General features: G+C 35.9%; 1 protein-coding gene across 1 annotated transcript; it reads right to left on the bottom strand.

Moving 5' to 3' along the window:
- Positions 1-2,832: 2,832 nt before the first annotated feature.
- LOC107193233 (probable cytochrome P450 6a14) lies at positions 2,833-12,109 on the bottom strand. Its single transcript, XM_015582636.1, has 5 exons — positions 11,760-12,109; positions 8,000-8,525; positions 6,438-6,659; positions 5,283-5,534; positions 2,833-3,002 (listed from the first exon to the last, which is right to left on the bottom strand). Exons 1-5 carry the CDS (start codon positions 12,093-12,095, stop codon positions 2,833-2,835), a joined length of 1,506 nt encoding a protein of 501 aa, XP_015438122.1. The 5' UTR covers positions 12,096-12,109.
- Positions 12,110-13,362: the final 1,253 nt, after the last annotated feature.

The following is a 13,362-nucleotide window of genomic DNA, read 5'->3' as shown; positions in this document are numbered from 1 at the left end:
CAAGTTCGTTGGGTTGGGTGCTGGCAATCAACGGTTTGCTCCACGTCGCACCCTTGCGTAGAGACAGTCTCTGGTTTAAATTATTTTGATAAGAAGTTGACTTACAAGATTGAGATGCATTTTGATTTCGTTTCTTATAGCAAGATGTTATTGAATGTCCAGTTTTCTTGCAAAAACTACATCTAATCTCATTCCGTTTAAGACCGGAAAATTTATTTGTTTGTAAAGAACAATTATCACATTCATGCTCACAGCTACCACGATTAAAACTTCTCTGTTCATTCGCATTTACCGTAAACATTCTTGATTTGTTAACAGGAAATTTTGAGTTTTCACCATCATTTTTTAATTCTACTTGACGCTCTAATTTAGAAGCCATTTTAATAGCAATTCTTAAATCATTAATATTATCTTTTGAAATCAATAACATAATAGTATCATTGCATAACCCTCTTAAAAATCCAGATATCGCTTCCTCTACGAGTAAAGATTTTATTCCAATCAACTGTTCAGCGTTAAATTTTTCTCGCGCCGCTTCTAATCCTTGATCTAAAATTTCATGTACTCTAGTCCCAAATTCTTCAATAGTTTCATAATCTTTTCGTCTTATTATTTTTAATTCTTCCTGCGCGACTTTAATATCAAAACTTAATTCATATGCATTTTTAATTAATTTTATCAAATCTTCTACGCTTTTTGGTTCCACAGTTCCAACTATTCTACTGTAATCACGCTTCTGTATTCTATTCCGAATTAAAGTCAATAAATAAAATTTATCATCCAGCCCAACTAATGAATCGGCTAGTCTTAATTGACTAACGAAATTAGTTACAGAACTAGATTTCCCGTCAAAATGTGGAATGAAGCTCGAGATGAAATCGAACGATATTCGCAACGTGCCTTTCCGAGATCTACAGGATGAACAAGACGAGTTCATGTCCATTGCACTACCAACAGAAGTAGATCTAGAATCTGATACAGACATATTAGATTCACGAGGTGAAGAAGATGAGTTCTGCATCACACTCAGATCTCTTATTTGCGATACACAAGAAACTGATTCCACACCATGCGTTTCTGTCACTAGTTCCTCCACTTCGAAAGAACCACTACAATTCAAGCTTGTTTTTCGAACTTTCTTAGCCCTTTTGAATTTTTTTTGCAAATGGCGGCATTTTCGGAATATAAATATATTAACAACGTTATGTGACGAACAACTTAATATATATATTAAATTCGAATAAACACAATTATTAAAACTAATACAACACGCGTTGAACAATTAGAAATTTTTAAAATTGAAACGTCTCACGAATCTCTATCAGCGTGTGGTCTTCGGGGAAGATGAGCTTTCACGAATCTCCATCAGCGTGTGGTTTTCGGGGAAGATGAGCTTTCAGCGGCCACCGAAAATCACTCCTCTTCGGTATTCACCCAGGCTCTTGGGAAAACCGCTCAAAACCCAAGAGAAAGAGGATGCTGATTCGACGAAGTCCCAGTGATTCAAAATGTTCCTTGTGAGCCGGCGAGCCAAGTTGAGGATGTATAAACTTTAGCGTATCCCACCGCTGTCACCAAATTTGTTGCGGCCTTTTCCAGGGATTTATTTTTCAAGAAAAATATCAGACGTGAATCCTCGCCCGTGGAGTTCTAAAGAACTCTGCTCGTAAGAATATCTTTTGACTTCCTTTTTTAAAAGAGACAACTTTATTTAAAGAATACGTGTTTATTTATTGAAGGTCAATATTGGAATGGACTCCTTTACAAAACGATCGTTTTTTTTACATTTTGTTAATTACAATATGTCCTTAGATACCAGGAGCCAATAAAATAATTATTAAATTATGAAATAATTCCTGATTTGTTAATACATTTCTTCTAGCTATTCATTTTATAATGTTCAAGCGTTTAACATATTTGCCATGATTTAATATATTTTAGAGAAGGAGTAAAAGTGAAATTCGACTGTTAAAATATAATATAGATTAAATATAACTTCACTTCTATCTCCTTTTCTAATTACAATCATATATCTTAATTTGAATTTCACGCTTGTGAAGCTTACGCTAGACGCCGTTACAAGGTGAGGGCGAGATTCACAACAGTACTAATCGATTTGCAATTCTATGAAACTAAATATCCGTTAACATTAATACCTCTGCTAAGAATGAATTGGTACTCTGTTGCAGTCAAATAAACACAACTATAGACAGAATTCAATGTGCCAGTACCGGCAGTTTTTCGCGAATATCTCAGAACCTAAGCAACTCCCCCCATTGTATGTATAGAAAAAAGTTATTTAAAATTTCGGGTTGTACAATATATCCAAAAATTATCGAAATCGGAGGGTAGGCAGCTTTTCTGCAGTTCGACCCACTCTGGAATGCGTGTGTATAGTCTCAAGGGAACTACTTTAAGGGTAATGGATGGCCCCACACCTGTTTAATTTTATCAAAATAAAGTTTCACGCATCGCAACACATATCGTTAAAATTACAGTATATACATATAAAAAATGCAGAGACTTCAAAAACAACATAGATTTTGTTTACTTAAATGGACGCATTTCACTTCTTACGTAATGTAACTCTTATATGTATAATTTAATAACGCATGTACTAATTGTCCTGACAGTTTTAAATCTCTCGACAGTCCACTCAAGACAGTTTGTTTAAATAAATGCCATCAGTTGGTAAAAACCGACCATCTTGTTCGTTACATTGTGAGACGAGCCATGTCTTAATACAGTCTACTCTGTGTGATCTCACAGTGTTCGTAACGATATGCTCCATACAAAGTAATAATATACCAACATTATTATAAAATTTTGTTATTAATTTTCCACCTTCGTAAATTTTAAGTACAATGGCTTCGTGGGTGACAGTATAAAGGAGAACCGATGGAGTTCGTAGGGTATCGGTGTCTTTTCGCAAACTTCAACCTTGGTGTTAAGCAGGATCTTTATCAAACCAATTTTGGTCTGATAGACGGCAAACCGGGCACCTACAAGAAAGAAAAAACATTACTAATGAATGTGATAATAGCGTATTTTAGTGTCAGGATATGTGTAGTGAGAAACACCAAATATTTAAGATATTTTAAGTCGAAAGAGTTATTGAATTTATAATTTGACCTGTTAACCGGTCATTTTCTGGCCACCAATGTTTATCAATTCATACTTGTACACATATTCTAATAGAATTAGATTTATAACTCTTTGGGTTGTTACGTATGGAGAATAATTTTCTTTCTTTAATCATTTCCGACCGTGCGCCTTGTAACGAAAAACGCCCTAGAGCCCGTTTGTGCATTTCTCAAGTAATAGGATTTGCATTATCTCCACTAACTGGATAGCAACCAGAGGCAGAAGCATGACACAGTCACGACTGTTAAAGACCTCTCATATGGTAATCCTAATAAAACTTCCACTCCGTTTTGGGACTATGTTTTCCCTCCGATTTTAACCCTTGGTAGGTTAGACTAGTACAGTTACTCGTGTCACGAGATATTACATTTATAAAGAGTCGGTTGCATTCAGAAGAATTTGTTAAGTAAACTATGTATAATTTCTCAACTGAATGCATCCTAATCTAAAGTACTATTAGTATTTCTAAATTTATCATTGATTGAGTATATAAAATACGTCATATGTGATATGTAAATACAGGAGGAGCGTCTCACTCCTTTTTGTAACTTTTACTATTCACTAGAAAAATTACCCAGATGTTAAATTATTATAGTTTCTGAAAAATACAGGATGAAAATTGTAGGACTCCACTTTCTAAGAACTGAAATACTTATCACTCGCCCGGCAAATTCAATACCTACCTGCTAAAATATAGCATCAATGTTTTGCATAAATAGCTCTGAAAAGGGATGTAAGTAACTTTGTTCTTGTAATTTTTGCGAATTTTTAGATTCGTTTTGATTCACGTAAATAAAATTGAACAAGAAATAAAAAACTTCTACATGGGATTTCTGTTTACCTGGAACAAAGTGTCCACGCAATTGATCGGACAACCTTTCGAGATCTTCTACGCCGCCATATTGGTGAACTGAATCTGCATGTCGCTTAAGCTCGAAAAATGGACTTTGATCCTACGTTAGTGTTTTTTGCTTCTTATCCACTCATTTTATTTACATGTTTAAAAAATACTTAAAAAGTCAAAAAAAGTATATAAACAAAATTATTTACCTACATACATATGTATATCTATTATCAACGCTATTTATTATGAACTTTGACGCTATTTTTCTGACCCATACTGAATTTGCCAGACGAGTGACACTTATATCAGTTCTTAGGAGGTCGAATCCTTCAACTTCCAAACATTATTTTTTCAAAACTAATTCATCATCTGGGTAACTTCCCTTAACAATAACTTACAAAAAAATATTGTTTATACATATAACTAACATTGCGATACAGCAATGTAACATTTACTATTAATTTACCATTCTATATTATTTTAATATTATTCTTAATTCACATCAGTGAGTACTATCCGTGACCTAGGTGTACTCATCGATTCTACTTTACTCTTTTCTGAACATATAAACCGAACGATTAACACTGCCATGAAAACCCTCGGCTGCCTTGTTAGATTTTCCTCTGAATTCAAACACATCAACACCCTCAGAATGCTATACTTCAGTTTTGTTCTTCCACACCTGGAATACGCTTCAACCATCTGGTCCCCACGTTACGATAACCATAAAAGACGACTAGAAGCTGTTGAGCACAAATTTCTTAGGTATGCTGCCTATAAACACAGTCAACCGATGTCTACCACCAATCATGACTACACTGATATTATGCGCTCACTTAATATCACTACCTTAGAACATAGAAGGATTGTCCTTGACCTAACCTATTTTCATAAAATACTCAACGGGCAAATATACTGTCCGAATATACTTGCGAGTATTAACATCAATGCTCCGATGAGAACGATTAGACACCCTCCAACATTCACACCGTTACTATATACCTCTAGATTTGATCATACCGACGTTATCACCAGATTATCAAACTTAGCTAATAAATTCTCTAACACCATAAATTTCTTTGGCAACTCTACTTCATCTTTCAAATCAAATGTACAGAAAGCTCTCCGAGGCGGTTTAGACATTTAAGCAACTTGTAAGGTTAATTATATATACTGCGACATGTGACCTATGTAAACAACTTATAGAAACAATGGGGCCAACCCGTTTATAAATAAATAAATAAATAAATAAATAAATAAATAAATATTATTTTCTATATTAATCTGAACGTACCGATACAATTTCGTGGACCATCGCCGAATGGAAGAAAATGCATCGGGTGTCTAGCCTTTTTCGCAGCTACGTCGAATCTTTCAGGATCGAATTTCTCTGGATCTGGATAAATCTCTGGATCCCTTTGAATAGCGAATGTCGATATGAATAGTTCCGTCCCTTTTGGAATTGATACTTTTGTTCCGCTAAACGTATAATTGTCGGTCGCGACTCTCGTTAAGAAATGCAGTGGTGGATACTTCCTCAGCGTTTCTGTAAGAGAAAAATATAGGTTAAACACATCAATGAACTCTTAAGAGATTTTGTAACTATTGAAGTCAAATGTTAAATGACAATAATATTAATAAATATTTGACATATGAAAGTTAGATTTTTTAATATCTATAACTTCTCACAAAATGTATGAATTACAATTTGAAAAATAAGAAGAATGCAATTAATTAAATTAAAAAGAAAGAATACAAATTTCACCAGTGAAGGAACAATATTAAGTAAATAAACATTTCTAACCAATGGTGTGAAAATTTTTTCAACGTGACACAAGAAATTGAAAAAAATCAATATTTAATGATTCGCTTATTTTAATAACTTAATTTACTTGTTTTTATATATAATGTTCATTCACTGTAATGTTATATAGAAAGGAGCTTAATAACTGACTGAATAAATGTTTAACAATTTCTGCATGTTGCCTGTTCCATTACTTTAAATGTACTTAAATAATTAATGAAGATTAATGGACTGTGGATGTTTGTGCAATTTAAGAGTTTCTATACTAACTTGATAAAAACGGAAATTTGTTTCGTTGTTTGATTAATCCTAAGCAAGATTTTTATTATATGTATTGTAGGTAGTTTGGACATTGATTAATTGTAAATGTGTAAAATATGCAGACTGCTAATTATTGCCGACAGAAATTGTTTATAATATCTAAAGAATAATCTGGTAAAATATCAAACAATTTACATTCTTTAAAAGAATTCTTAGTATATGAAATTAATGCCACTAATCTTTACTGCTAATAATTATTTATTTCCAGCATGCAGTTAATTGAATATTTATAACTGAACTGAAGTGAAATTAAAAAAATAGGAAATGTAAAAAAATCCAGTTTAAAGTATTTTATATGTACATATATTCTTCGTTAAGACCTACCATTAAAAACTTTGTCCAAATATTCCATTTCCTTTAGAACCTCGTATTTCCAATTCCCATCATTTCTCGAGTTAAACTCTACAATTTCTTGTCGTAACTTGTTCTGTATATCCGGATTCAGAGCTAACTCATAGAGAGCGTGGCTGATGGTGGTGGACGAAGTCTCAAAGCCAGCTGCGAAGAAAACGAATGCTTGTGCTGCTAGAAGGGTATCCGTCAGTTCTGAAAAATACATACCCCCGTATCAATATATCACAATGACAGTACGTACATTCCCGCTCATAAACATTAGAACACTCATCGAATATACAGTAAATATTACAGAGAATTACGTAATTACTAAAAATCTGAAATAAGTTTTCTTTAGGGAATATTAAAGCTCGATGGATAATGTTTATGAAGTAATATAAGTGATCTAAAATATACAGGGTGTCCCAACAAGATGGGACAATCTGCAACATGGATATTTCTCATGAAAATACAAATCGAAAAGTCCTTTACCATTTTGTAATTTAAAGCTCCGTTTCCGAGATATTAGCAGTTAAATGAACTTACACGTACGCACAGAACAATCAAGAAACGCACGACCCATGTCACTGGTCTCTAATTCTTGACTGTGTCGACGTACACGTGTGGCCCCCGGCTCAGCTGATCGTTAACTATTAATCAGATTGCAAAACGGTAAAGGACTTTTCGATTTGTATTTGCACGAGGAATATCCATGTTGGGGATTGTTCCATCCTTTTGGGACGCCCTGTATAATTTTTACGAAACACCACATTTTTGCATACAAACCAGGTGTCCTAATATTTATGAGCGGTGATGTGGATGCATGAGTCTATCGATACATTAATTATTCATTATTAATTCATCAATACATTAGTGAATTAATGTACCAATGTGGTAATGTGTAAACGAGTAATTAAAATTAGAATATATTAGACGGGAACACATTCACATCTGCAGTGTTATAATTTTGTACAGATGACATAGTTTACTCAAAGTGCTGTTCACAAATTATTTTATCTCTACAAACTGTAGTCTGCATCACCATATACAGGGTGTTAATAAAGATGTGGGAAACTTCCACAAGGTGAATTCTATATGCCAAACTAAGACGAAAATCAAGAATGACGAAATTGCATTCGAGGTTTCGTTTCCAAGTTATTAATTATGAAAAATAAGGGCGAAATGCTCATAAAATGCATCTGACGCAACAGGTTATTCTACTTGAGAGGCGCGCTCTTCAACTGTTTTACGAATTAGTTTCATTCATTTGATTGTATTTCATTCATTTTAGCTAGGTCAATGATTGATCCCATATATCAGCTGGGAATCCTCTGTTTTAAATAGTAAACCCAACGCGCCAGATGTAGTTCACGCGTATTTTACCCGTATTTTCAAAATTAATAACTTAGAAACAAAGTCTCCAACGAAATTTTCATCATTCTTGATTTTCGTCTTAGTTTGACGTGTAGAATCCACCCTGTGAAAATGTCCCACATTTTCATTAACACCCAGTAGAAAGCAATAATCTGAAAAAATTGTATAAATATACATACCGATTTCAGGAACTTTCTCCGGGTGCTTTCTGAGTTCTAGAAGGGTATTCATAAAATCGGGCCTAACGATGTTGTTTTTCTGCCTGTAATCCATCGTTTCGATGGTAACTTTAGTGATGAAGCGTGTAACATAGTCGTATGGTATTATGTAACCGAGCCAATCGTACAGTTTAGGGACGCACTCCTTCATTCTGAGTTTCAATAATGCCAAGAAATGCGTGGCGAAGATTTCTCGGCCAACTTGACGGAACTCGCTTTCCCTATCCGACAGAGAATTCATTTCGATCCCAAATGCACAGCTGCCGATCACGTCGGTCGTAAATTTCGCTGCTAACTCTCGGGACTCTATAGGTTCTCCTTTTTTGACCAGTGTGTCTAAGTATGTCTCCAAGTGTTCAGCGCACTTGAGAATAAGGAAGAAAGTTCCCCTCAACTTGCCAGATGTAAATACGGGCGACAATTGTGTTCTCAGTGGCCGCCATCTTTTCGATTCCAGAGAGAACAGATGCGCAGATAACGGCTCCGGCTGTAGTCAATACAAGATACGTTTTATTTCGAGAAAATAATAATTGAAGGATGAGGGTAGGATACAAGGTATGTCACAAAACAGACAAAATTTGTAAAAAAAAAGAAATAATTCCGAGAAAATCAATTTTTAATACTTTAGAATACCATTGTTTTTAACAAGGACATCATACCTTTAGCAGTATCTTATGTAGACATTCCTATTTTGTAACCCCATGTGATTCCTCAGGTCTGAACCGTAGACCTTCGGTTATTAAAATGCCGATAATCGGGAACCTTATTCGTTCAAAATATGTATGTAGCCACAGTTCTGACTGTTATCGACTGAGCCCGTGAATTAGCTGAGAAACGCCCGTTTCGTGTGGAATAACCCGTCGTGCTAGATGTATTTCACCCGTATTTTCGACAATTAAAGCAGATTCACACTAACACTCAAAAGTACGGTCAGATCACGAATTTAAACTAAGTACAGAGCTCTCTCGTGTGAAACGTTTTTTGGCCGAAGCTCGATGGCATTCGCCTTTGTAGTATTCCGAACGTAGAAAAGGACAAGCCAGTAAAAAACAGAGAGGAAGCTTCTGTTTCCAGTTGACTCGACTGCGTGGCCCGCCTGCAACGCTCTCGCCAACCAATGGTTACAGTATAGCCGACCACACAGTCCGATTGTGCGTGTACCATTATCGCCAATAATAAAAATACGTATCACTGGAGGTGACTCGGCTACATTTAATTCATCGACAGCTCTCTGGGCAGTCGCTGACGATTGAATGTTTCGACTAATCGTCGTACATTCCCCCGCTCCGTCCGTCGAATCCATCGAGCGTGTACATTGTTGCCGAGCGCGCGAAACAATGCTAATTCAGCGATGAAACTTTTTTATTTTTGATTCGTTGTTAATGAAACTTTTACTCGTGTATTGGTGAGGTTTTTCCGATTAAAATTATACCCAATACGGCATAATTTGAATAATATTTACTCATGTAGATAATGTTGATAGTTCATATTCGTTCATTATCGCTTCTCATAAATCAAAAGTAAATATGATCCAAATTGTGTCGTGTTTGGTATCATTTCAATCAGAAAAATCTCATCAACATGTTCATAAAAGTTTCAATAATAAACAACCAAATATAAAAAAGTTTTATCGTTGCATTAGTATTGTCTCACAGATACCCGGGAATGTAATCTTTTTGTCGGCTCTCAACGTTGAGGCGTCGGCTTGTGAACAGGAGAGCCGCCTCGGCGCGTCGCGGGAACAAAGTATGTGGTTGTCGAGTTCCACCCCCCCCCCCCCCCCCCCCCGCCCCAGTGATAGGGATGACGCCAGCACAATAATCGCATATGAACAAAGATTCAATAATCGCGAGAGATTTGTATATCTGTTTCATTGGATCACGTGTTAATGATAAACATCGGTGACTAATTTGACGTGATCTCACTGTACCGTGACCGCTGGTGTAAACAAAACCTAATAGCTCCGAAACGAAGCCTTTCAAGCAACTTTTGATCTTGAATGGTAGAATCACCGCCTAAAGTTTCTGACACCAGAAATCGTATGATATTAAAATGGCTAAAGGAGCATCATATCTCTTTACGAGCAGTCTTTCCAACGGCTGGTGACTACCACCCTCGATGACGAAAGTGAGGTGTAACGGACCCAGAGGCATTATTCGAGTGAAACTTTTTTCTAATAAAAGTTTAAATACATTGTTCGAATAACATTGTATTCGAATAATCCTTGAATAAAAGTTGCGAATAAAATGAATATTGTTTGCTTCGTATAAATCGGCGAAGATCGTCGGCACGCACAATTAGGCGTTATGCATCGCTGAGTTATTTCGAATACCGGATAACGCTTTATTCGTTACTACCGAATAATTTTTCGCCGATACAATCATTACCCGTTACATGCGAATAAGTTCAGGGACTTTATTCGTTTTTCTTTATTTGTCATTCGAAATAAAATTTGCCCGCCTCTTCTTAAAGGAGTCATGCAGTTAGTAGATCCGTTAATGACTGCGCCATGTTTTCAGGCTTACGATACAGCTAGCCCTATTAAGTATGGAATTCAAGAATCTATAAACGCACGTGTTTACCAGAACTGAATAGCAATGACGTCTAAGCTCTTAAACTTGTGTAAATACATTGAGTAGCTGCAAACGCTGTTTGTAATAATCGTAACTCGCCGCGTAATCGGCAATTATCGTGCCGAATTCGACCATCCTCGCCGGAGACTAACAATAAGTGTTCCGTCGCGGGTAATCATAATGCCGAAACCTGTGGGCCACCTCGTACAGTTACAACGCCGTCCTTCTGTAGCCACTGCCAGGTCTTGGCCTAGCAGTGTGCTCTCTCTCACACTGAAAGGATCGTTGCTGTGTGGGGTGCCCACGGGACAGCGAACACCAGTTTTTATACTATTAACTGCCTAATTACCCGCGACGAACCTTTGTCTCTGTCTATTCGTAACGAACGTCGAGATCGAAACGTGCGATTCAGCAGAAGGGTGCTCCCTATCATTTTAATACTTTTATTTCCGGCGCTACGGAATTTATAATTGTATTTATACGTTTCTCGATGCTCCGAAGTAGTGTTTTGTACTCGTTATCGTCTTTATTTCGTTAATTTATTTGTGTGCATTTGACGCTAACAATAAACTGTTAATGTTCCTCAAAATCAAGAAGGTTCTCCTTCAAAACTCTTTCTTCGAGCCTAATCTCGAACAGTACCTGAATCCCATTGCCAGAGTATATTAAGTCACACTTACTAAACTTTAGAGGACATCGAATCAACGATGTAAAAACCTTGTTAATTTGAAACACTTCGATAAGATTTCAACGAGGAACAATCGCTACCTTCGAACTACTGAATGCACTTAAAACAAATGTAGGTAAGTAGAAATGGTGAACATTGGATTAAGTCCCCTATGTGATGGACTTTAGAGTGTTTGCCTCGGAAAAAAATATAGACTTACTTTCATTTCTACACTATTGCATTAAAAACTGAACGACTTAGAACGAAATAATGTTTACCATAGGAAGGAGTACAACATTTGATACGGGAAAGATGTAAAATGTCATTCTTCAAAAAAAGTTAACTTAATATAGTATGGATCTGGGGTTCAGATATTAGTATATAAGTTAGTGTTTGCTGGACTACTGCTAAATGTGTCATAGCCAGGAAACATTAGTAGAAAAAACAGTACCAAAAGTTTTTTTTTATTTATTGTACTTACTATTTCGTGTAGGAAGGCTCCACGATCGGCGAACGTCGTGAAATCTTTAATGAAGACGTGTTTGATCAGCTCTGGATCTTGAATCATAAGAGTAGGCTTTCTCATCGTAAATACGCCGACCAGCGGTTCGCCTTTGTATTTTTTCCGCATTTCCACCGCAAATTCGGTGATCGATTGCAGCCCGAGCATGTGTCGCATGACATTACCGAAAACGGGTACAGGCTTTGGTCCTGGTACGCCCCTCTCAATCCAGAAAGTAAAATGTGCTGTGAAATAGTAGTACAGTGCAACAATCACTGCAGTGACACCGAAAAAAATCTCCAAGTAGATAGCCATCTTTGGTTCACGGTTTATCTGGCATCAAAAGTTACTCAATGGCGTTCTATAAAAGACAAACAATAATTTATTGTATCGATGCAGCTGTTTAAAAACCTGTATGATTAAAGAATTATATCAACAGAAGATTTACAGTATCTTCTGCGTAGACCAGGAGTGGGGTGGGCAAGTTCTTCGATAATAAGAACCATATTATAATACATTTCATACATTTTTGAACGTTTAAGGCCGTAGAATGAAAATATTCTCATAGTGGTACGTACATACAACACTGTTATAGATTATTAATATAAAGGGTGAGTCTCATAACGTGACAACTTCAAATAACTCGTAAGTTATTTGTTGTACAAAAAAATCTTTCAAACAAATATTGCATGGTTTCCAGGAGGACATACAATGCTGCAATCTGTTTTTTGTTACCTTGCTTTTTTATCGAGATATAAAGGTCATCTTCAGTTTTTTAAATGGAATGCCTAATATCTTTTATGCCAAAATATCGAAGAGCGTTAAATTTTGTGTGAAAAAATACTGGTCTTTATTCGCCGTAAACCTAATAATTAACGAATAATTTCACTTTGTTTCTTGAAAATGGTCTGTGCGTAATATCAAGTTGGAGATTCAGTACCAGCAAAGATTTAGGGAAACCACGGCATTTACGTAACAATGTTTATTAACATGACCGATTCTGCATATGGAATCGTAATCGCCTATTCTGTCCGTGATTCAGTATCGAAGTTACCATCAGTGTTGTTTAAACGTGACTATCTCAGTAATAGTAATACACATAAATTTGTGGCTAAAAAAACACTTTTTGTGGAAAAACAGTCTAAAAGTTAATAGCTTTATCACACTGTACTAACCTTGAAGCTTTCCTCAAAAGTTTCAACTCGTTTCGAATCCACGGTGTAATTCGGAGATACATCAACAAACGTGGTCTCGAAAAGTCTGTCAAATATCTTATTTGGCACGTGATATAAACTTCCATCATTTCGAGCCGAGAGATGATTGCTGAGTCACAAGTACGTATACGTAATCTTCTTGAGACCCATACTATGAGACCGCAAAAATTAAGTTGGAGTGGGGTAGATAACAATGATCTTTTGTCGACTTTCTGGCAGACAATTATGCATCGATGCTTCTGGTAGTTTATTTATCTCTAACAAGATATTATTGAAAATTTGTCAAAAGTAATGAGTAATGGAAAGACACGATGCCCAATCTTGAAACTCGATTTCCTCGAAAACAAAGCCTCGCACAAAAATATTTT

This window comes from Dufourea novaeangliae, unplaced genomic scaffold (genome assembly GCF_001272555.1).
Source record: "Dufourea novaeangliae isolate 0120121106 unplaced genomic scaffold, ASM127255v1 scaffold996, whole genome shotgun sequence".
NCBI classification, from domain to species: domain Eukaryota; kingdom Metazoa; phylum Arthropoda; class Insecta; order Hymenoptera; family Halictidae; genus Dufourea; species Dufourea novaeangliae.
The sequence above is the reverse complement of the archived record's forward strand: the minus strand, read 5'-3'. Positions and strand labels throughout refer to the sequence as shown.